At 37.1% G+C, this 22060-nt stretch overlaps 1 protein-coding gene across 3 annotated transcripts in view; it reads left to right on the top strand.

The window, feature by feature from the left end:
• The window catches only part of LOC103722191 (uncharacterized), a 32600-nt gene extending 11765 nt beyond the window's left edge, over positions 1 to 20835 (top strand). For all 3 annotated transcript variants that reach the window (XM_039123263.3, XM_088718361.2, XM_088718362.2), the window contains 4 exons: positions 5402 to 5527; positions 13651 to 13716; positions 19481 to 19777; positions 19978 to 20835. In XM_039123263.3, the coding sequence (XP_038979191.2) occupies positions 5402 to 5527; positions 13651 to 13716; positions 19481 to 19777; positions 19978 to 20445 (957 nt within the window). In that variant the 3' untranslated portion in view covers positions 20446 to 20835. The remainder of the gene's footprint in view (positions 1 to 5401; positions 5528 to 13650; positions 13717 to 19480; positions 19778 to 19977) is intronic.
• Positions 20836 to 22060: the final 1225 nt, after the last annotated feature.

Raw genomic sequence — 22060 nt, 5'->3', positions numbered from 1 at the left:
TTCTATTAGAGATGTTTCCCCAATTGTTTGGTACATGCAAGTTATAAGTCATTCCTTCTGGCAGTGTCGCGATTGGTGACTTCTTGGGCATGTAGGCTATCCTGCTTAGGTGCTTTGGCAACCCTGATGCCTTGGCACTCTCCTAGTTGCGTGGCAAGGTGGCCACCTGAGTGGCTATCTCACCTAGTGAGGTGCTTGGTCCCTTTTTGACCCCTTTTTAACAAGATGGTACCTATTTATGATATTCTCTCACTTTAAATTCTGGCCATGATTTTTTGTGTACGCTATAAAATTTGTATACTTCCTGCACTATAAAATTTATATACCATCTATAGTAATTTGTGGTATATTTAATGAATGTGATGTTTTTATTATGACTATAGTTTCATAATAATTTCGTTGGCCATAATATAAGTTTCTTTATTTTAGGGATTTTTTCACTCCAAACACTTTTCTGGATGCCTAGGTGTTCTTCCTAATCATTTCAAGTGACCATCACGTAGGACTGCATAGGCATTTGACAAACCTTGCATTTTGGTTGTTGGTGCTCCACCAACCTTTTTTCTTTAAGAAAGAGAAAAACTTTAGGTGTTGAAATAAACTAAAGTGAATGTTATGTTGATTCAGTTCTCAAATTTGTTGATGTCGTGCGGTAGATGGGATACTCTCTAGATCGTCAACCTTAGAAACTTATATATACATAGATATGACCACTAAAGGTAACTTGAATTGGTGTTAGGAATTCTTAGGATCCTAGGAGCAAGGACAGATTGAGAAAACAGAAGTTCTTATATAGAGCTCTTCTACCCCAGGTTTGTTGCCCTTCATCTAAACATCTATTATGAGTAAATCCATCTAAAATAGATCTTAATCTTAAGCAAATATATTGTGGCACATTGTTATTATGGGGTGATTGATTGTAGTCATGTAAATCAGCCAAATGAACGAGTTAGGCCTAGCTCAAGCGTGGCTTATTTTATTATCTAGCCAGGCTTGAGCTCGTTCATTAATTTTGAGTTGAGCATGAGCTGCTCGCAAACAACTTGTTTAAGTGATCTAGTCAGAGCTTGTCTTTTGAGGCTTTTCTTTATATTAGTTTGGACCAAAACAAGGATTGTTGAATTGGGCCGTATAGTTCGGCCCGTATCGAACCAATTTGGCGCTGGATCGGGTCAGTTCGAATGTGGGGTTTGGTTTCAAGCCTGAACCGATCGGAACCGGTTCGAACCGGGCTAGAACTGGTGCAAACTGGCCAGTTCGGACTGGTTCGGGTTCGGGCCAACTCGGTCTCTTTTTTTGGTGTTGAGTTTGGGCCAACTTAGATTCAGAGACCACGAAGAGCAACAATAACAGTTTTGGTGGTCATAGATCTGCTGGGCAGGAAGGGAGTGGAGGATATGAGACTACTATTTATAAGACAGCCGTAGGATGGTTTTCAATTCACCGGTGAGTTTCAGTTTATGCATACTACATAAGATAGGAATCACGGTGTACGATCCGGTAGAATGCGAGGATACGATTGTATTTAGGAGACATGCTCCTCGAGATCATTAAGGAGGACACGATGTAGCGGTAGATGACTTTGCACGTGGAGTAGGATTTATAGACGTATCAGGTTCCTAGTCATATATTGGATCTTACGCAGCTTATGATCCATACGGATATGGCTATGGTGCGTTTGAAGCATTGTCTTTTGACGGCTACTATATCCCACGCGGCTTGAAGTATCTTACGGGACGGATTTTGTTGCTGGCATATTCATATGGGCTTCTCTACAGCCAGAGAACATCTCTCAGAGCTAGAGCTTCAGTGAGATTTGAGAGTGGTTATAACCCGGAGTGCGTTCCTTATGGGATGAGTGTACATAACTACAATACCACTTGGTTAGAGAGGTGGGTCGATTTGCCTTCTGATGATGCTAATGATCCGAATATCTACGAGACGCATCGCCACTCGACGAGATTTTAAATACTACTATGTAGCATTTTAAATATATATAATTGACTGCATCATTTTATATTTTGTATTTCACTAATTATTTTATATTTTGTATCACTCTAAAATATCAAGAGGCATCATTACATGTATCAAGATCATAGAAGCATCAAAAACATCAAGAACATCAAAAACATCAAGAAACATCAAATCTCGCTTAAAATTATTGAAAAAGTTGAAAATTTGATTACCAATAAATCAAACTAAAAAAAAAATCAAAAAAATGGTGTGCTAGTTTACCAATAAATCAAACCTAAAAAAACATTGACAAAAAATTTGGCATGCCGATTCCGAATCGGCACGCCTTACCCTACCGTCTGTCGGTACAGTATTGAACCGGTCGCTGACTGATACACGTCCGGTACCGGTTCGGCGCTCCTTGGACCAAAATCTTGCTTAGTTTTCAATTTTATAGATGGAATATTTTATGCTAAATGACTATAAAAAATAATTTTATGTAGATAATAATAATTAAAAAATATATTTATCTATATATATATATATTTATATTTATATCTTGAGCTAATTTGAGCTTATCTTGAGTGAGCGAGTGAGCTGAACTTGAGCCTTCGAGCCAAATTGGTATTAACTAAGAAGCAGCTTTGCTTGTTTGCCAACCCTAATTGACCATTGCCATTGGTATAGACTGCACACTGCATTTTAGGAAAATCAATGCAATGACCATAAATTTAGTTGGAAATTGGAATGCAAAAGGTTGAGGAAATGAAGCTATTCAAGTACCCTAGGCCTAGGGTAGGGAGTGTTAGCTTTGGAGGTGACAAAGGCAAGAGTGTCGAAATTAGAGGAGGTTTGCAGCTAGTAGGGCTATCAATTGGTCTGAGCAGCTTGAGCTTGTCTTGATCTTGAATCGAAATAAACTCGAATCAAGCTCAATTTGAATATAATGGAGTCAAGCTTGAACCTTGAACCTGATTCATAAGCTAAAAAATAATCTCAAGCCAAGCTTGAAAATAACCCAACTCGATAAGGCTTAAAATTAATAACTCACTACCATTGGCCGAAGGTGGTGGAAGAATCCGACGAGTGAGATTTTAAGTAACCATACTGATGAGTTGATAATTTTCTATTGTTAGGGCATGTGGGCACAAGAACAATCGCATTTATAGTGTGACCTCGAGAGTATCTTCTAATTACATCATATAAAGGTGTGCTTTGCACCCAAAAAAAAAAGGTGTGCTAGTAATGTTATCATGATATAATATAATAATACATGTTCGAGCATTAGATCTAATCCAACAACTAGCCTTTGGTTCGGTTAGGATATAATCAACCGTTCAATCAAGCTCAAACCAAGCTTAAAGTGAGCTTGAGTCAAGCTTGCATTGAGCTTGAATTATGCTTGAACTTGTTTTGAATCAAGCTAGAAACAAAGTACTTAATTCAAACTTGACACAATCTTTTATTGATTTCAGCTTGATAAATGCTATCAAATGCTCAAAATAGTCTTGTCATCAACTTTCTTTCATATTAGGTTCAAAGTAACAAACAATTCAAGCTTGAAATTTTCAAACCAAGCTTGACCAAAGCCAAGCTCAATCAAGCTCCGGTAGGTTACACTCCTAGTAACTAGGAATACTATAGACATGCAGAGATATCTGCTATCTTAAAATTAATCGAGGTTTTGTGATGGTCATCGTGGAGGAGGACATGCTCTTTGGCTTGTGGGAGCTTAAGAAGAAGCAAATGTGGATTACAAGTAGATTATGTTTCTATCCAAAGGAAGCTAGAATTAATTGATGCATTTCCACTCGGAGCCAGAGAAGAAATGATGTAGCATTGGTTGCATGGGCTGGTTATTAATGATGAGCAGAGGCACTAGCAAATTGGTTCTGCTGTCTGATCTAATTAGATGTTAATTTGCTGATAATGATGATAGTTGGCTTTAATTGACGCAAACCAAGAAAAGAAATATGCTGTTAAAAAAACTTGTGTTGAAATATCTCAAATTTGGTTCAGATCTGAGATCTATTGTTTATTCTGCTGTAAGCCAGTAGCCAATAATGTCAAAAGGCAGTGAAAAATTTTGAACATAGACTGCTTGCTAGCTAAGCAAATATTAATTGTGAAATTCCTAAAGATTCTAAATTACAGAATATGAAATATATCCACTAAAAATGCATTGACCTGACTTTGGACTCAATCAATTCAAATCTGGAAAAAGAACAACTTAATGCTCAATGAGGGGCTGGTCAAACCATTATTGGCTAGACTTTGGGCTGGGTTTAACTAAGACCAGCAAGGACCTGTTTTCATTGTTCAAATTTCAAAAAGGTGTACCAAAGCTCATCTTGGCTGCACCTCAAGATGGGGTTCTCCTAAAATATCTCAAGGTTTATGCATAAAATTCTGCAGTATGCAGTTATTACCAGTTGATCTGGTATAGAAGGTATGAAAATAGCATGGCTCATTGTATCAGGTTGTCATCTTGGCCATAGACATGCTTTTTGGTTGCTTCTTTGAAACCTTGACAAAGCATTTACTCTCCTATCCCTCCTAATACTACGGTTGGTGTGCTTGATCCTATAGTTTGTTAACAGGGTCTAAATCAAGTAGATCATATCTAAATGAGAAACTTCTGATTCTGTAATCTTTCTGATTGATGGGAGTTTAATTCTTGCTAGGTAGTATGTGCAATTGGTTGAAAATATTTTTCAGTGTCTCAGGCACAAGGTCACACTTCTGCACCTCCTAGGTAAATCAGTTTGATCACTCGTTCAATGTTTTCGGGTTGACCTTCAGTGCTTCATATTGTACATAGATTGGAATTATTCAGAAAAAATCCACTTTGAGGATTTGTAGCATTAACTTCTGGAGATATACTTGTGGCAGTTTTTTTTTGTTTTGGTCCTTGTACATGTGCTTCCTAAGCATCTGACATGCTGTCCTTGTATGTATGCTTCTTAAGCATCAGTGATGAAAATATTCGCTTTGTTTTATAAATTGTTTTATCTTCTGCTGTGTGGGTTTGAAAGTAGATACTTAGGAATACTCATTTTAAGAATATGAACAGTAAAAACTCTTCTATACTAAGAACTGCTTCTTCAATATTATTAAGTTGTTCGCCATTTTTGGCCTTTTGACTTCTAGGTTGTTGAGCTGTTTTATAGGGTTCTGTTTTTCATCACTGAACTGGTATTAGTTTCTGAAATACATCTGCTGTCAAATGACCACATTTTTGTGGATCCTTAAACAGGAGTACCTCTCATAAACTTACTTCTTGATTGATATGCAACTTATGCCAGCTTTATTGACATTACATATGCAACTGAATGGATAGATCCTGCTGCTCTGCAGGATATCTTTTTTGTCCTCTCCATCTGCTTGTGGAATTTAATTGCTAGGCTGACATCCTACTTCTGCTAACTTGCTTAATATTTTTATACAGAGGTCTCTTTACATTCCTACCATAACAAATCATACTCAAGTTTGGTGGGTCCCAAATGTCGTCGTTGCGCATCAAAAGGAAGGGATAGAGGTTGTTCATCTGGCATCTGGCCGCACCATTTGCAAGGTATACCAGAATCTGGCTGTTTGAGTATGTTTTCATATTTCCATATAAATGATCACCTGCTTCAATCTTGGGTATCCTTTTCTTTTTTTATAGAATTGATTCTTGCTTTTCTTCATTTTATTAACTGTTTTAACTGGTAATTATGTGGTTGAGTGTTGAAGTGAAAAAAAATGTTGTGCTGAATGAACCTCGATTCTAATCTCTATAAAGAAAGCATGGAAAAAAATAGTAGTTTAAAAACTTTAAATACTTCTAATGTAATTTCTTGAATACAATGAAATAGTATTGGCTTCTAGAAATGCCCTTTGGAGGCTTGAGAGTATGGCTGTTATGGTAGTTGGTAGCAGGATACTAAGTTGGTTGGTTATAGTGTTGAGTGGTGATAACTTTCATAGTTAACAGGGAGAAATTATGGTGGGAGAAGTAATGATTAGCAGAGGTTTTTAATAATTATTTTGAAGAAAGTTTAGGGATGTAGAAGACTAGAAGTGAATGCTGTAAAGTGCTGGAGAAACAATGCTTTGACAATCTATCCCCATTTTAAGGTTTTAGGCACATGGTAACCTGTTTATGTGAGCGTCTTTTTGTTTTATTTTTGTTCCTTTTTTATGCTTTTTAGTAAATCTGTATGAGGATCTTAATGGAAAAAATGCGGATAATAATTGTGTAAACTATTGGTTCATACTAGATAATCCTTGAGAGACCCAATATTTGTACTTCAAAATGAAAAGCTGAAATAAAAGAGTGGTTCAAGGGTTGGGAAATCTGGTACCTGGTTGATAACTTCGTCACATGATTTAGGAATAGGAAATACTTATGTAGAAGAATCAACGTTTCACTTTTTATTCTTAGACTATATTTGAATGGGAGAAAAATCAATTCTGAAAAAATAGCAGAATATACACATAAGGGAATAATAATTAAGTTCTTTTTTATTAGTATAGGTATTATAGAATTATTACTTTTGAACATGCGGGCATGATATGTTGAACTTTTAGCATAAAAGTATAAACTGTATTATTCATTTATCTACTGAAACTCTTTAGCTAAAATATCCTGAAACTTCTTCTAAGTTGACCTGTTTTCACTGAAGGTGGGATGTCTGGCGAAGTGTTTTTGTGGAGTTATGATTGCACTGCTTATGGTAGAAGATTGATATATTGATTGTTGTGAGTTGTGACATTCAATTTTATACGTTTTAAATATCAAAAAAATGAAAATCAATATCTATGATCATGGTCAACGAACAATAGCTCATCAAGCAGAGGAGCCAAATAGCTTCCTTCCATTAGTTCACATAAGGAATCATGGCGAACAACCCCTAACCCATCCTATTGGAGACTACCCTGATTGTTCATTGATTCATGTCAAAGACTGCATCCTTGTAAACACGAGCATTTATCTATCATTTGTCTTAAATATACATCTAGAGTCGCAAAGTTCCGTTAATATTTAGATTTCCCTCTCAAGTCCATTTCTCTCTTTGTATTGGGGCCTTTTTGGTCTTGTGTATCTTCATATAATCTTTCCTATGGTGTAACTCCAAGGCTTCTATGCATATACATTTTTTTTTCTATATCTTGGTAACTATCATATGATATAGTCATCTTCCTTCATTATTGCCCAGTGTCCTAATTAAGGCATGCACTGTTGTTATATTATACATTCTTTTTAGTTTTACCAAAATGTGACAATTATAGACAGTTCTTAGTACATTCCATATTCTATATTCCCCTTCAAATTTAGAGATATTTTTATATGCCTTCATTTGCATAACAACTCAATGATAACAAAGTAACCACCGCGTTTATGTTTTGCAGTCAACTTTGATCACCTCAATTTCATCTTCATTTGCATTATTGCCAAAATACTTTCGACTTGGGTTCACGTAAACATCATCAAGCAGTTTATTTACCACAAGTTGAGATGGTCATCCATAACAAAGAAACTTTTTAGCGTCACTTGTGTGATATATAAACTTGTTACTATTCAGAGCCTGTTTGGCAGAGCTGTTGGCGGTAGAGCTTTTGGAAATAGAACTTTTTGAAGTAAAGCTTTTATAAAAAAGTTGTTTGCTATTTGGTAACTACATTTCTAAAGTGCTGTGGAACTTTAATATATGTTTGATAAACAAACTGAGAAAATACTTTTAGTTTGATAAAATGACTATAAAGGACATTGCATAGTATTATACAATATAGCATAATAAAATCTAATATGTATTAATACATAAATACGTTATATAGTATAATATTACCGTAATATAATATAATATTATTATAATATAGTAATATACTAATATTGTATACTATAGCATAATAATTTAATATAATATTAAATTATTTAACATAACATATCAATGCATTAAGATATAATGTAATATAATATTATGTTTATAGTATAATACAATAATAAAGATATAAAATATTATAATTATTAACGTAAATTAATTTTTCATAATATTACATAATATTAAATTATTTAACATAACATATTAATATATTATGATATAATGTAATATAATATTATATTTATAGTATAAACAATAATAAAGGTATAAAATATTATAGTTATTAGCATAAATTAATTTTTCACCGTCCGATGATCATTTATCTATCTAACAAATTTTTTAGCTAGGTGATAAAATTGGTTAAATAATTACTAAATTTTCAGATGAGAATCACACAGATGAGAAACTGTTTAGCATGTTCTATGTACACAATTTAATAAGGCTTGGAATACACTTTATATAGCCTGGCACACAGTTAAGTAAGCTTGAAATACGGTTATTATAGCCTGGCACAGTTAAATCTTTCTAGCACACAGTTAACTCTTCATGGCAAACAGTTAAGTAAGCTTGGTACACGGCTAAATAAGGTTTGAACACAGTTAATCTAGCCTCGTACACAATATATTTTGGCACACAGTTAAGCAAGGCTTGTACACAGTTAATATCCTACCTAAATTATACCTTGTTCCTGCTTTTTTTCATTGTTGATGTAGTAGCAACAAGTATACAAGAAGCAACATTCATGTTTGCTCACATACAAAATAAAACAACCAGCTCCTCAACAATTTCATAAAGAAAAGACGTCAACGAGCTATAAGTTGAGAAGCAATATGATCATGCAGAATATCTATCCGCGGTTACCCATTATTTGGCTTTGCTTTGTACTCAATTCTTTCTGCGGTTCATTAATCTCTAAACAATCAGAAGGGAGTAGATCCTCATTATAATCATAAGGCTGAAACTCAAAATCTTTGATTGCATGATTTCTAATAAAATTATGAATAGCCATGGAAGCCACCACAATTTGGACTTGTTTATGATAAGAAAAGTTGGGCATGGCCTTCTTTCCTCTCTACTAGATAGCATCAGATGCAAGGGTAGGGTTAATATTAAAATTATCAATGGGAACGTCATCAATTTTATATGCAATCATATTAGGATGCTCATTTGAGTCACCTAAGCTCTCAATATCATTATTAACCCCATCCAACCTCTCATATACTCCAATTGTGCCCTCAACATCCTCCTACACCGGTAAAGCTGATGCCTAGGCCTCCTTCCTAGTGGCACTAGTATCTCTAAATAACCTATCCAACTTCATGGCATGTTGCAGACCACGTTCTCGGAACTTAGATGCATCAAGCATCTTCTGCAAGTTAACAATATATAGTTGTCTATAGTAGTTTATAAGTTAGTATAAAAAATCTTACAAACATCAAACTAGTGGCACATGTACCTGTAATTTTTTTTTCCACCATGCATTCGGTGCATCTATTGTATTTCTAACAGGATCCCATCCAAGCCCTGTTTTTTTTTCCACCAATTTCATCCAAATGCTCCAATTTGCTTTCAGGTTATCCCACTTATTTTTAAATTTTTTGTAGTTATATTGATTTCCAGTCTTCTCGTTGATTTTTTTTAATTATATTGGCCCACCCTACCCTATTGAAATGCGTTCCTGGGCGATTACCAGTTTCAGCTTCACCGATACATATATTGATAAGCTCCTCCATCAATTTGTCATTCCAAATGGCCTTCTTCTCATCTTGGGTTGATAGACCAGCAAGGGTATGTTGGCTTTTCTTAGACATTTGTTCTTCTTACAATGCAACAACAGAGACATGAAACATTTTGTCAATCATAAGTCATGATTTCATCCATAATCATAAAACACCTTGTAAAGCATATCTAAATATATACAATTTACATACATATAGATTACGTACATATATAACTTAGATATTAATTTCTTGTACATAAATAAAATTACTTATGCATTCAAAAATATAACTAATAGGTAAACTTATTGCATAGATTCCATAGGGCTACTAAAAGTAACAATTTACTCGGGAATTCTAAAGATGTCAATTGAATTAATATTATATACATGAACTATCAATTAAATTAATATTCTAAAGATCCTCTCTCTGCTCTATAACATAGAGAGAGAGAGATCCTCTCTGCTCTGTAACAGAGAGAGAACTCTCTCTGTAACTCTCTGAAATAGAGAGAGAACCTCTCTGTAACACGATTGATCTCGTGGTCCACCGTGGACCGCGAGATCATTCAGGAGAGGGAATGGGTGGATCGCGATGTTGCGGTTCACACTGAGAGGTTGACCGTGATGTCGCGGTCCACGCTCAAAGACTGCGATGTCGCGGTCTTTTATCACCCTCTCTATCCCCCCGCTTGAGCCTGGACCGCAATGCCGCGGTCCATATCCTCTTTGATGCGTGGACCGCGATGCCGTGGTTCTCTATCATAGAAGATGGAAGAGAGATCAATGGAAGCCACAGATTGTTTTGGAAGAAATGGAGAAGAAACTATAAATTTTTTTCCTAAAACATGATTCAAAATGATGGATACAAAAATAGAAAAAAATAATACCTTCTTCACGGGAGGGAATCTGTTTGGCCGATTTGGGTTTCTTGTTGGGACTCTTGCAAATTTCCATGATTATAAAGAGGCATTTTGTATAATTGTTATATTTTATCACGAATATTTTGGTCCAAAAAGGAAAAATATTATAACTCAAAATAGCTTTCCGATAGGGCCTAAAGGTGCTTTTCTGGAGAAGCCTCAAAATGGAGCCTCTCCTATTTTAGCTTTGCCATAAAGTACTTTTTAGCTCTCCAAAAGCTCTGCCAAACGGAGCCTCAGTCATCTTTGTCAGTATTGTTTTTTACCAGACAAGTTATGGTACTTGTTATACCATGCCGCCTTGTTGTATACTTTGAGGTTGTGCATCTTATGGCCTTAAAGTTCACTTAGATTTCATAAGTGTATTATTGTTTTTTTACTTTATTCCAAATATTCACCTTGGATGTGTCTAAGTTTCTCAATGCATCCATCTTCTTATACTTCGATTGCGATGACTAAAACTCGTTTTAGGTTTTTTCCATGCTCATGCTCTTATGGCTACCTATTTATAAATAGTCCATAATCAAAGATACAATTTTATTGCCAGCCTCTTATATAGTGCAGGATTGTCATTGTGTTAGCGTGAGATTTATGAGATGTTCTAGAGTTGGGTGCCTTTTAAATCTCGAAATTCTTTTTGTTCATGTTACTAAATCTTCTTGTCATCCTCCAACTTTTGGTTTTACATTCCTTTCAAGATGTGGTATTGATGGCTTGGCCATGTAGTAAGTACTCTCTGAGTTGGTACCTTATTATTTGAGGCTCTTAGGTGATGTATCTTGTCCAATTTCATAGATCTTGTATTTGAGGTGGTTAAATTGCTTTGGCCTTTCTCTTTCAAATACTAGAAAAATCTTGTTGAGACAAATTTGGATAAAATCCTTCCTTTTTTTTATTTCCTATTTATGCTGGTTGATGATGATGCCGTATCTTCTAAGTATCTGTCTTGCCATACAATCATGATAATCAAGAATCTGATCATACTAGCTACTGTTTACTGGTTCAGTTATATAATTTCCATTCTTTCTTGAAGTTACACGCCCTCATTATAATCTTGAATTTTGACTCCTATCATAAGGCAAACTAGCATCCATGGAGGAAAAGAATCATAGCTGAATATCTTTACTTTGTTAGGCCCTTATCAGTTATATATAGGTTCAGTGAGTCAAGATTTTCTTTCATGGATTCTATGTGTGATATGCGGTTGGCTCCTTTGTTCATACCTTTACTCCTGCATGTTGCCAAACTTTGCCCTGATGGTGTAGTTTAGCATTACTCATATGCTCATCTTTGACCCAAAATACTGTCTTAGGAAAATCTCTTTGAAGGGTATGTATTCTTTCTCCAAAGCCTTTCATAACCTTCATTCAGTGTATCTCACCTTCAAAGCTTTAATATGCACTCTACATGACACTCTCCACAACTGTGTCTTGTGGCTACTCTGATTTTCTGACTTGAATATTGTTGTTGATGATGCTTCGATGTTTTTAACCTAAAGCAACATCTTCGGCACTGGTTTGAAATGAAGGGTCTTGTGCCCCCCAGCTACTTTGGAAGCCATAAGGCAGACTCTCCCCTTTGAGTGAAAAATGCCTCATGTACCTTAATCATGATAAACCCTTCAACCATTGACAACTGTACATCTGATGCCTTACAGAGCAATATCTGATTCTTCTTCCATGATGCAACCACTTTTGAATGCTACATTGCACCTCAAGGTGATCTTGTTTAATTGGTCATACCATCTAAACAATGTTTCTTAGGCTATCCTATACTCAAATGTTCGGTTGCTTGGTATCACCAAACCAGAAATCTTCGATGGACTCCATTTCTTTAAATGTTATAGGTGAGGTGGCAGGTTCCCTTTTAAGAATTGACTGCAGAAAACAATGATCAATCGAGACTCTGACCAGGCACAAAATATTTCTCGTGTTGTGTTTTGTGCTGCATCATCTTCTAAATAATTTACCAGTTTTTCAAATAGGTTGGCTGCTAATCTCCAGGTGATGATTTTAACATTTATAATTATGAAAGCTAGGTTTTTATGAAGAGTCATTGGTTCCACAAATGCAAAATCAAGCATACCAACAAGCTCTTGGCTTCTTCTGACATTAATTATGGAAGGCAAGTTTATGAACCTTTTCAGTCACCCTAATATTGTCCTTTCTCCTTCAACATGTCTCAACAAGTGTCTTGTATCTTATCACGCAAATAACATCAATTATCCTACGCTATCCAGACCAATATTTAACTAGCTTGACACTCTTCTTTGTCAGTCAGTATTCATTATAGGATGATTCTACTTTTCTGATCCATTCCTGCATGTATAAGCTTGTGGCAATCAGCAATCTTAGTATCCTTTCTGTTTCAGATGGTCTCCTGGGAAACTCTCCAACTTTTTTTGTAGAACCACAAGTTGATCAGATTATAATATAACCTGTTTCCTCTGTCCTTTACCTTTACAAACGTGAGCATGTTGATTAGGTCTGTGTCCTCAAGTAGACAGGTATAATTCCTTTTCAGTTCATAAATCATATGAGTCGAATCCATCTAGACTTGTCCCCACCTGGAATTTACAGGATGAATCTGGCCTAAGGATTGTTCTTCTTACTGCATGATGATGGGATGCCAGTCTGCTGCTGGGATGGCATGTACCATGCTATTCTGTGCCAGTGCTTGGCATGCGCTAGCATAGCACCAAGTGTGATACTGTTATGTAGCCAGTAGCATGGTAGTGCCATGGTATGTATCTTGTCATGCCATGGGCTGTGCTGACTAGCAGTTACATCCATGATGTGGCTGTTGGTAGCTTGAGCTGTTAACAAAATATCATGTTTAGTTTGGTTTTAAGTGTAATTGTTAATAATAATTGCATGCAAAATGTAGTTATTACTGCTTGTGTATGTTGTAAATTGTTGCAAGAAGGCTACACATGTGAGGCGTTATCATTGTGCTAATAGACAAATTTATGTATGCTGGTAGTAATAACGTAAAATTAACTAAGATTAATGTTCTTTTTTGATTAATATAATGGAACTGTCTTTTTTGGATATTTACTTAGATATAGCATCGCTGTAGTCAGTGTTGCATACTTTTGTATTCTGGATCTATAGTCCACAACTTTCTATATTATGTTAGCATCATCACATCATTGAGATCTGATGAGAATTTTATTTCCTGCTTCTATTGATAGCTTCATCTGCTAGAAGGCGGCCTTCATGCTGATATTAATGGAGATGGTGTTTTAGATCATGTTCAGGTTCACCTATCTTCCTGAGTTATTATTACTTTATAATTACGTGCAGAAAGTTATGTGCCTTGAATGGTAATATTATTGTGAAATTCCATTTCTAAGCAGAGATACATCTACCATTAACAATAGTTTTATTTAAATTGGTGGGACTGTTGAAGACAGTTCACAGTAGACGATGCTTAAATGGTTTACTGCAAATTAGGATTTTTAATATCTTGTTGTGTGTATTTTGGTTGACCAAAGCACATTACCATTTTCAGTTCTAAACTGAAGCTATTAGATAGGTTAAAAATAGTTATATTTTGTAAACAATTCTAGAGAAATGAAAAGAAAAAATGCCATAGAATTATCATAAAATAGTTCTTAGTTTACGAAGTTTGGAAGAACCTTGCACAAGATAGGGGGAAAAAAGTGGAGTGGGTGTACAAAGGAGCATACATTATCAAGTCAAATGCTTGAAGTGCCTTACGAATATCCATTATATGCACAAGTTTGCAGGCACATGCATGGACAAACACACTAGCGTACGCACACAATGCATATTGGATTAAGATGATCATTTAAAATTGTATTACTGAAATTTATAAATATAATAATCTCTAACTCATTGGTGGTGAATATCATTTGTAGGGTAAAAGTTGCACAAAATGATATCAAAATGTTTTGAGACAGATTTAGATATTTACTAAAAGGAATTATTCTTGTATCTATGCACATGATTATGAAAATAATCAGAAAAACAGTTCACTAAAATAGTATGATAATATTAACCAAGATGATGATCTTTTTATGTATTAATTTCTAAGGAAGAAAGGTATTATATGTTTCTAATATATTGTAGCATACCATGCAACGTACGCCGTCTCGGTATTGGGCCCCATACCGATGCCACCCCATCACTATATAGATATGGTACGGTATGGGGCCGACTCTCATACCGTTTACTATTACCAAACCAGTAGGTATGGTACGGTATGGGGCCGACTCCCATACCGGTAGGTACGCCCCATATTGTCTAGTTTGGTACGGTATAGCCCCATATTGTCTAGTTTGGTACGGTATAGCGTACCATGATGCCATGTGAATCCACTTTGTTTTGGTCTTGGTTGAGCCTAGGGGGATTAGGTTAGATTATCCTTGTTCAAAAAGAGTCCAGATTGGCCTCGTTGGGTTACATTGGGAAGGATTTCAATGTCTAGTTAGGCTGGCCTCGTATGGATAGGAGCCCTTGGTAAATCAGGCTAGGTCAACTTGATGTAGACTTTAGTGTTGGTTGGGCCTAGGGGTGGAAATTGGGTGGGTCAACCCAAACCCAACCCAAAATTCAATTGGGTTTGGGAGGGTTTAGGCACAACCTGATTGGGTTGAAAATCTTGCCCCAACTTAAACTTCTAGTCGAGTTTGGGCTAAGATATCAAGCAGCCCAACCCAACTCGAACCCAAAGTCATATAAACAGAAAATATACATATACATATAATATTGGATGCTACTTCATTTTCCAAGATCTCATTAACGTTCATTAACCATATGAAATTGGGATCCTCATTATATTCGCTCTTTACCACCCTAACTCATGTTGTCTTACTTTTAGATATTATTCATATGGCACGAGAGCATTTTTAGGTGATTTGGCTTATTTTATTTGACTTGACTTGACCTGGTCTGACTTAACCTAACTGGAAGCCAATTTTGAACTTGACTGTAATTTGGGTTGGTTTTGGGTTAAGGATCTCGGATTAAAGGTTGGGTTAGGTTCCGGGCAGATGTCTTAGGTTGTTGGGTTGGGCATGGCCTACCCACCAACCTGATGAACCGCTCGATTTCTACCCCTTGTTGGGCCCAAGGTAGATCAAGTTGGATCATCTTAGAATTGTTTGAGCTAATCTAACTTTTTGTATGGGCTAGGTGGGGTTGACTTAGCTGCACTTGATCTAGGCTCCCCACATGTATTGAAATGGTCCTGACTTTTGTTGATTATGTTTTGAATGGACGGGTCCCAAGCTTATCCATCATCTTCTTTCTTTTTGCCCTAACGGAGAAGGAAAAATGCTAACCTGCAATGACACCCTTTCTTGAGGTAACTACATGTATCTCTCCAATCTAACACCTTTATCAAAATTTAATTAGTGCTAGCAGCCTATTCAAAGACTTGACAACTAGTGATAAACTACAAAGAGGGAGCAAATATTTATATTGCATTTTAAAAAACTTTTCTTAATGATCTCTTTCACCTTTCTTCCCCAAGCTGCATTAATGTAAGGAGGAGAATGAGGTGTCTGGGTTTTCTACTGACAATTTAATATATTGGATCTTTCAAGAGAGGACATTGGATAAACAAATAGGTGGAGTGAAAGAGTGTCACGCCTCGAACCAAGGGCGCAACATATACTGCATGCCTGCGAGGCGTACCATAGACGTGCAAGGCTACCTGAATAATAAATCTACTCATTTCATTAATAATTTTAAATCAATAACAAGATAACCTTAATCCTCAAGAATTTAGATCCACTAAATGCTAATCTAGCGTGCTCTCCTAAGTCACACAGCCGATTATAGATTAGAATCTGAAAAACAGAGAAAAAGAAGAATAATGAGCTACACTAGCCCAGTAAGTGACACTTAAGAGTAGGTTAGAGCATGTCAACAGATAACAAATCAATTACAATATTATTTTGTTGACTGAGCAAAATTTCATTCTTATCAAATATTAGAGAACAATACTTTTTTTCAAAAGTATACTTTTCACAAATTGATACTAGAACCTAGTGGCATGGGTCAGATAATGGATAACAAATAGCAGATAATGGCGCACCAATACCACTATTCTAATCATCAGTGGTGCAGTGTCGAAACTAGTTTCGCAGATTACAAATTGACAAGGCCAACATAGCGATGTTGAATATAAGTACAAAAGCATTTTCATAAGTTACCTAGTCAAATATTCTAAAACAAATCATGCATTCAAAATAACTCATTTTCAAGAATATCAAAATACATATTATATTCTTATATCACTTTCAAAGATAAATGTAACATGCTTGACCATTTAATCAAACAGAAGCAGAAATCATAAAAACTATTTTTTCAAACAATATAAACTATAATTTCCAATTTTTTTGAAAATATACTGTGAAGTGTTAGGTCAATTACCTCGCACATGTCAACAATCAGAAAATCTAATCACCTCACTAGGGTTCCTCGGGACCTAATAATCTAAAAACCACATACATGTATCGAATCAGTGGCATACTAATATTTTAAAATGATTTCTAAAATTCTCTAAAATTTCAAAAGTCCTAATTTCTAAACTAACTTTCCTCATAACAAGGGAACATATCACTAATCTTACCTTATTTCCTGTCACAAGGCAGAAGCGGGAGGTGGCACCGTGGAAACCCCTCTAAGGCTGGCTTAAAGAGAGGAGAGATTAATAGAGGCAAAGAGAAAGAATAGAAGAGAGTTGGAGGGGTGGAAGAGAGAGAGTATGTCTTAAATAATGATGATTATATCGTTATAATATTTTGGAACGGGATTGTCCAGCTGCAGCACAGAATTTCAGCATCTGAAGCATGAGATACAAGCGCAACTCATCACAGCCTCTAAAAACAGAAAAGAGAATTAGAATGATCAAAGAAGAAAGGAGAGGGAGAGAAGAGGGGGGGAGAGAGAGAGAGCAGGGAAGAGACGGTGACCAGCAGTTGGCCCTTGGCTGTTGCTTGTGGCATGGCCGTCGGTCATCGTGAAGGGGGAAAAAGAGACCGAGGAGAGTCTCTGGTGGTGGAACTGCAGCGTCCTTGTGCCGTCCTCCCTAGGGTCAAGCACAGCCAGCGGATGGGCATTTGGCTGAGCGAGAAGTATGGTCGGACAAGGAGGGAGGAGATAGAACACTGATGGAGTGGGGGTGAGAGGTGAAGGAGGCAGTGGCTACCGGTTTCTGTTAAGAGAGAAGAAAATGGATGAAGAGAGGGCTGAGGCACGGAGGAAGGAGGGAGGCAAGCAGGAGGCATACGCTGTGCCAAACAAGGGAGAGAGAGTGCGGCGGGTTGAAGGCTTGTGAGGGAATCCGTGTGCGCGCGAGAGAGAGTGGTAGTGGTGAGGGCTACGAGGGAGAGAGGGAGAGAGCGCAACAGGAATAGGGCTGCGGTCCCATGCAAAACAGGGGGCTCTTCCCTTGTTTTCGTTTAGTACAGCAAAGGCACTGCCTTTGCAAGTGGGCCTGATGAAGACTTGGGCTTGGGCTATAATCAAGCTGGGGTATCACACAGAGAGAGAGAGAGAGACAGGAGAGAGTCTTGTGAGTAGTTTAGAAGGATTTTGCTGAAACTCAAATGCAGGTGGTTAGGTAGGGGCCTGCATGTATTAGGAGCTGAAATGGGTCATTTTGAGTAGTTCCATCTCATCTGAAATTATGCCATTTGATAATCAAATGTCTCCGAAGTTGAATTGCAGACTGAAGTGAGTCACAGTCCGGATTTTGCATTAATATACATACATCATGTGTACGTACGTGCATGCATTAGCTGATAATAGTTGGTCCAATTGGAGCCTCCTTGTTGCTTGCTGGACTCTTGATCCCACCTGCCTGCCCATTAGTCACCCTGTTTGTGTAAGAGTCAAGGATAGTTGAAGCCCAAGCTCCCAACCAAACACACACATAAATACAGAAAAAAAAAAGATCTATGCATTTGGAGCATTTGTCATTTGTGGTAGAAAGATGAATATCAGTGCAAATAAGAAATAGTCAAGTTGGTGTAAAAGCAAAAGAAATGGAATAACAGTTCAAAACAAATCAAAGTATCTACTTGAAAGCATATCCAATTGGAGTGGCACCATTTGCGAAGGTGGAGGGTTGAAACTGATCTGAGAAGGCTTTGTTTTTGTGACATAATTATCGATGGAGCAAACTCGCAAAGTCCTGAAATTGTCACTCCATTTGCATGCTAAAGTGCTATGTTGTGGCTGCAGTTTTTTGAGAGATTTTGTGATATTATGCTGGATTTGAGGTGCCTCACTTGACAAAATTTGGAACTCCCCCCACCCCCCCCCCCCCCCCCCCCCCCCCAAAAAAAAAAGAAAAAAAGAAAAATGGTGATCTATTTCTGATTAGTTTTATGGCAAGCTTTTGCAGTCAACTAAGCACAATTTGGCTAGTGTAGGCAAGACGGTGCTAATGATAGTGCATTAGTGATCCTCTTGGGTAAATCACACCAATTGTGGCGTTTCTCACAGATGACTGGATTGTCACTTTAAATCTTTGGCAGTGATCTTGGAACCAAGATTCTATGCTTTGAGACTTTGGTGTTTGGGGAGCAAGTGTTGGGATTGGATGTGTGTTTATCTTTTCTAATTTGCTGCCAAATATTTAGACATATGATACTTGGATGAGGTGTGCATGCCACCACATATGCAGGCATTATAGACAAACAATATGCACTTTAATGAAAAAATGAAGAATTCATTTATGTAGAACAAATGGAACTCATTATGTTGCTCCCAACCTTCTAACTTATCTTTTTTTTTTTTCCTTCAATGTAATCTTAGAAATCTTTCCTCACATGGAAGGGGTGCATAGGAATTCTTAGCAAATGAGGATTTACAAATTCAACCCCTAATAGTCAGGACAAGTCCTGATGGTTATGGTTATGTATTCCTCTAATGAAAAGATGTGCGATTGTTGGTTTTGTTATCTACTTCTGGAACTTGCACTTTGATTTATTAAGTAGGTTTTGAAGGAATATGATAGTAATTGTGTCCTCATCCTGATTATAGGTTGTCGGGGGAAATGGAGCTGAACAGACTGTTGTAAGTGGTTCCATGGAAGTGCTGAAACCTTGTTGGGCAGTTGCTACATCAGGTGTACCAATACGAGAGCAACTCTTCAATGCATCTATCTGTCATTACCATTTTAATATATTCCAGCATGGAGACTTTGCAAGAAGCTTTGGAAGGACTGCTGATACAGGTAGCTTGGAGGTGGCAACCCCTATACTGATACGCAGAGATGATGGGCATAAGCATCGGAAAGGAAGCCATGGTGATGTCATCTTTTTGACAAACCGAGGAGAGGTTTATATCTAGTCTGATTTTCATTATTGGAATTTTCATGTAGTTTAGAGCTAAAACATAACTAGGCGCCAACCAATTAGTATGACAAATTTTTATCACATTTTTTGGTTGTAGCTTGTCTGGCCGACAACTCATAAAACGGCTGCAATTACCTTGTGCATTTGGTGGCTCACTGTTTGCTTCTTTTCTGTAACTTGTAGGTTACCTCGTACTCTCCAGGCCTGCATGGTCATGATGTCATCTGGAGATGGCAACTCTCAACTGGTGCAACTTGGTCCAACCTTCCATCTCCATCTGGAATGATGGAAAATGTGGTGGTGCCTACTCTGAAGGCTTTCCCTCTGCGAGCACATGATAATAAAGAGGTTATAATTGCAGCTGGTGATCAAGAGGCTGTAGTGATATCTCCAGGAGGTAGCGTGCTAACTTCAATTGATTTGCCTGGGTCTCCTACTCATGCCCTGGTGCTAGAGGACTTCTCTGGTGATGGTCTAACTGATGTTATTCTCGTAACTTCTGGTGGGGTTTTTGGTTTCGTACAGTCTAGACAGCCTGGAGCCCTGTTTTTTAGCACCCTTGTTGGTTGCCTGATAGTTATCATGGCAGTCCTATTTGTTTCCCAGCACCTGAACTCCATTAACAAGGGCAAACCAAGGACTTCCAACTGATCGCAGGCATATTGGTTCCTCGCAGTGAAGGTTTTCATTACTTTTCTCCCCTGGCTGGAAAAACAACAGGAGGTTATAAGGCAGGAGCAACAAAGGCACGGATATCTGTTAGATGTAGTGAACCAAAACTATCAGGCGGTTATTTAATCCTTGTCAGATTATTTGGTTACTGGGAAAATTTACAAAACTGTCTGTTTAATAGAGCTCAACTTTTTGCCTTTACTTTTTTGAGCGACTCGGATCAGGTATCCATGGGGTTACTTCTTATCACGATCTCATGCATCCATCCCGTATGGCATTGTCGATGATGTTGCGAATGTAATTCTTATGACGGTATGTTTTAATTTTTTTTTATAAAAATAGTAGCAATCACAGCATTTGTACCTGAAAGCTACTTGATTATTTATTTAGTGGGAGACCGCTACTGCAACTTGGTGGTGAGTGAAGATTCGGGAAAGATCAGGTGTGGACCATCTGGGTCATTTTCTAGCACTCTTGGGTTAAAAAAGTGGTGGGAGACAGGAGCTTGGTTGTCTTTTATTTCAGTTGGTCTCGAGCACAATTAGTCTTGAGCCATTCACAAGTCAACATCGAATGATGAGCAGGGAATCTTAAAATTAGCAGTGGAAAGCTTTTTAAAAGTGACCTTTCAGCTTCTGATATAGTCATTTAGTGGAAAATCATATACAAGTCCAAAGCTCGAGCAGTGGACGCCAAGATAAACATCTCACGGTCCCAAGCTATTGTTGGATCATGACAGAAGCTGGATTTGCTCCAACTCAAGCTGGTGTCTGCTTGTGACTTCTTTGCGGGTGAAATGTTAGGTTGGCAAAATGAGTTAAATGCATAAAGGCTTGTATTTGGGGCATAATTATGAGGATTCATGTGGGTATATGTTTGGTTCCACATCGGTTATGAGTAGATCTTGGGTGATTAATGCATTTTGGCTAGCTCGTTTTTTAAGTGAGATCTTGATTGTTATAAATGGTATTAGAGTGGATTTTATTCACAATCCATATGGATCAAGAAATGCTATAGCTTAAGTTCATTTGGATTGACCACGATTTAATTATGGTGTTTGTGATTGAATTTGAATAGATTTGGATTTTTAGCATCTTAAGGTTGTTAGGGTTTAAATGAGAGGAGCACGTGGACATATATGTTTAGTTCTATATTAGTTATGCACTAGATAGATCTTGCATATTTAAGAAATTTTAGCTAATATTTTTTGGCTAAACTTTTTGGGTGAAGTTCCGGTTAGTTACTATAATACAAGGCATAGATTGAAAAGGTATTGTATAGATTCTTAGCTACTGATAGTCTTCTGCATAGGTCTCTCTTTCCCCAAGCTGTTTCACTTCTTTCTCCACGGGCCTTGGTCGGTTCCTTCCGGTAACCCGTATATTGGAAACTTTTTGGTCCCGCAAATGCCTTTGCTGCTTTATAGGGAGAGAATGCTAGATCTTGAACCCACGGAAAGGAGACACAAGACACCAACAACTTTAAACAATGTTCATTTTTATGTTCTCCTGAGGTGGGATGCAGGAAGCAAGTGACCTAATGTATAGATCCTCTATAATACTAATTATAAATTGATTTATAAGCAAGCAATAAG

This window comes from Phoenix dactylifera, chromosome 3 (assembly GCF_051530095.1).
Source record: "Phoenix dactylifera cultivar Ajwa chromosome 3, Ajwa_hap1_PhDact_Kaust_v1.1, whole genome shotgun sequence".
Lineage (NCBI taxonomy): Eukaryota > Viridiplantae > Streptophyta > Magnoliopsida > Arecales > Arecaceae > Phoenix > Phoenix dactylifera.
This window is presented reverse-complemented; position numbering and strand designations above follow the sequence as displayed.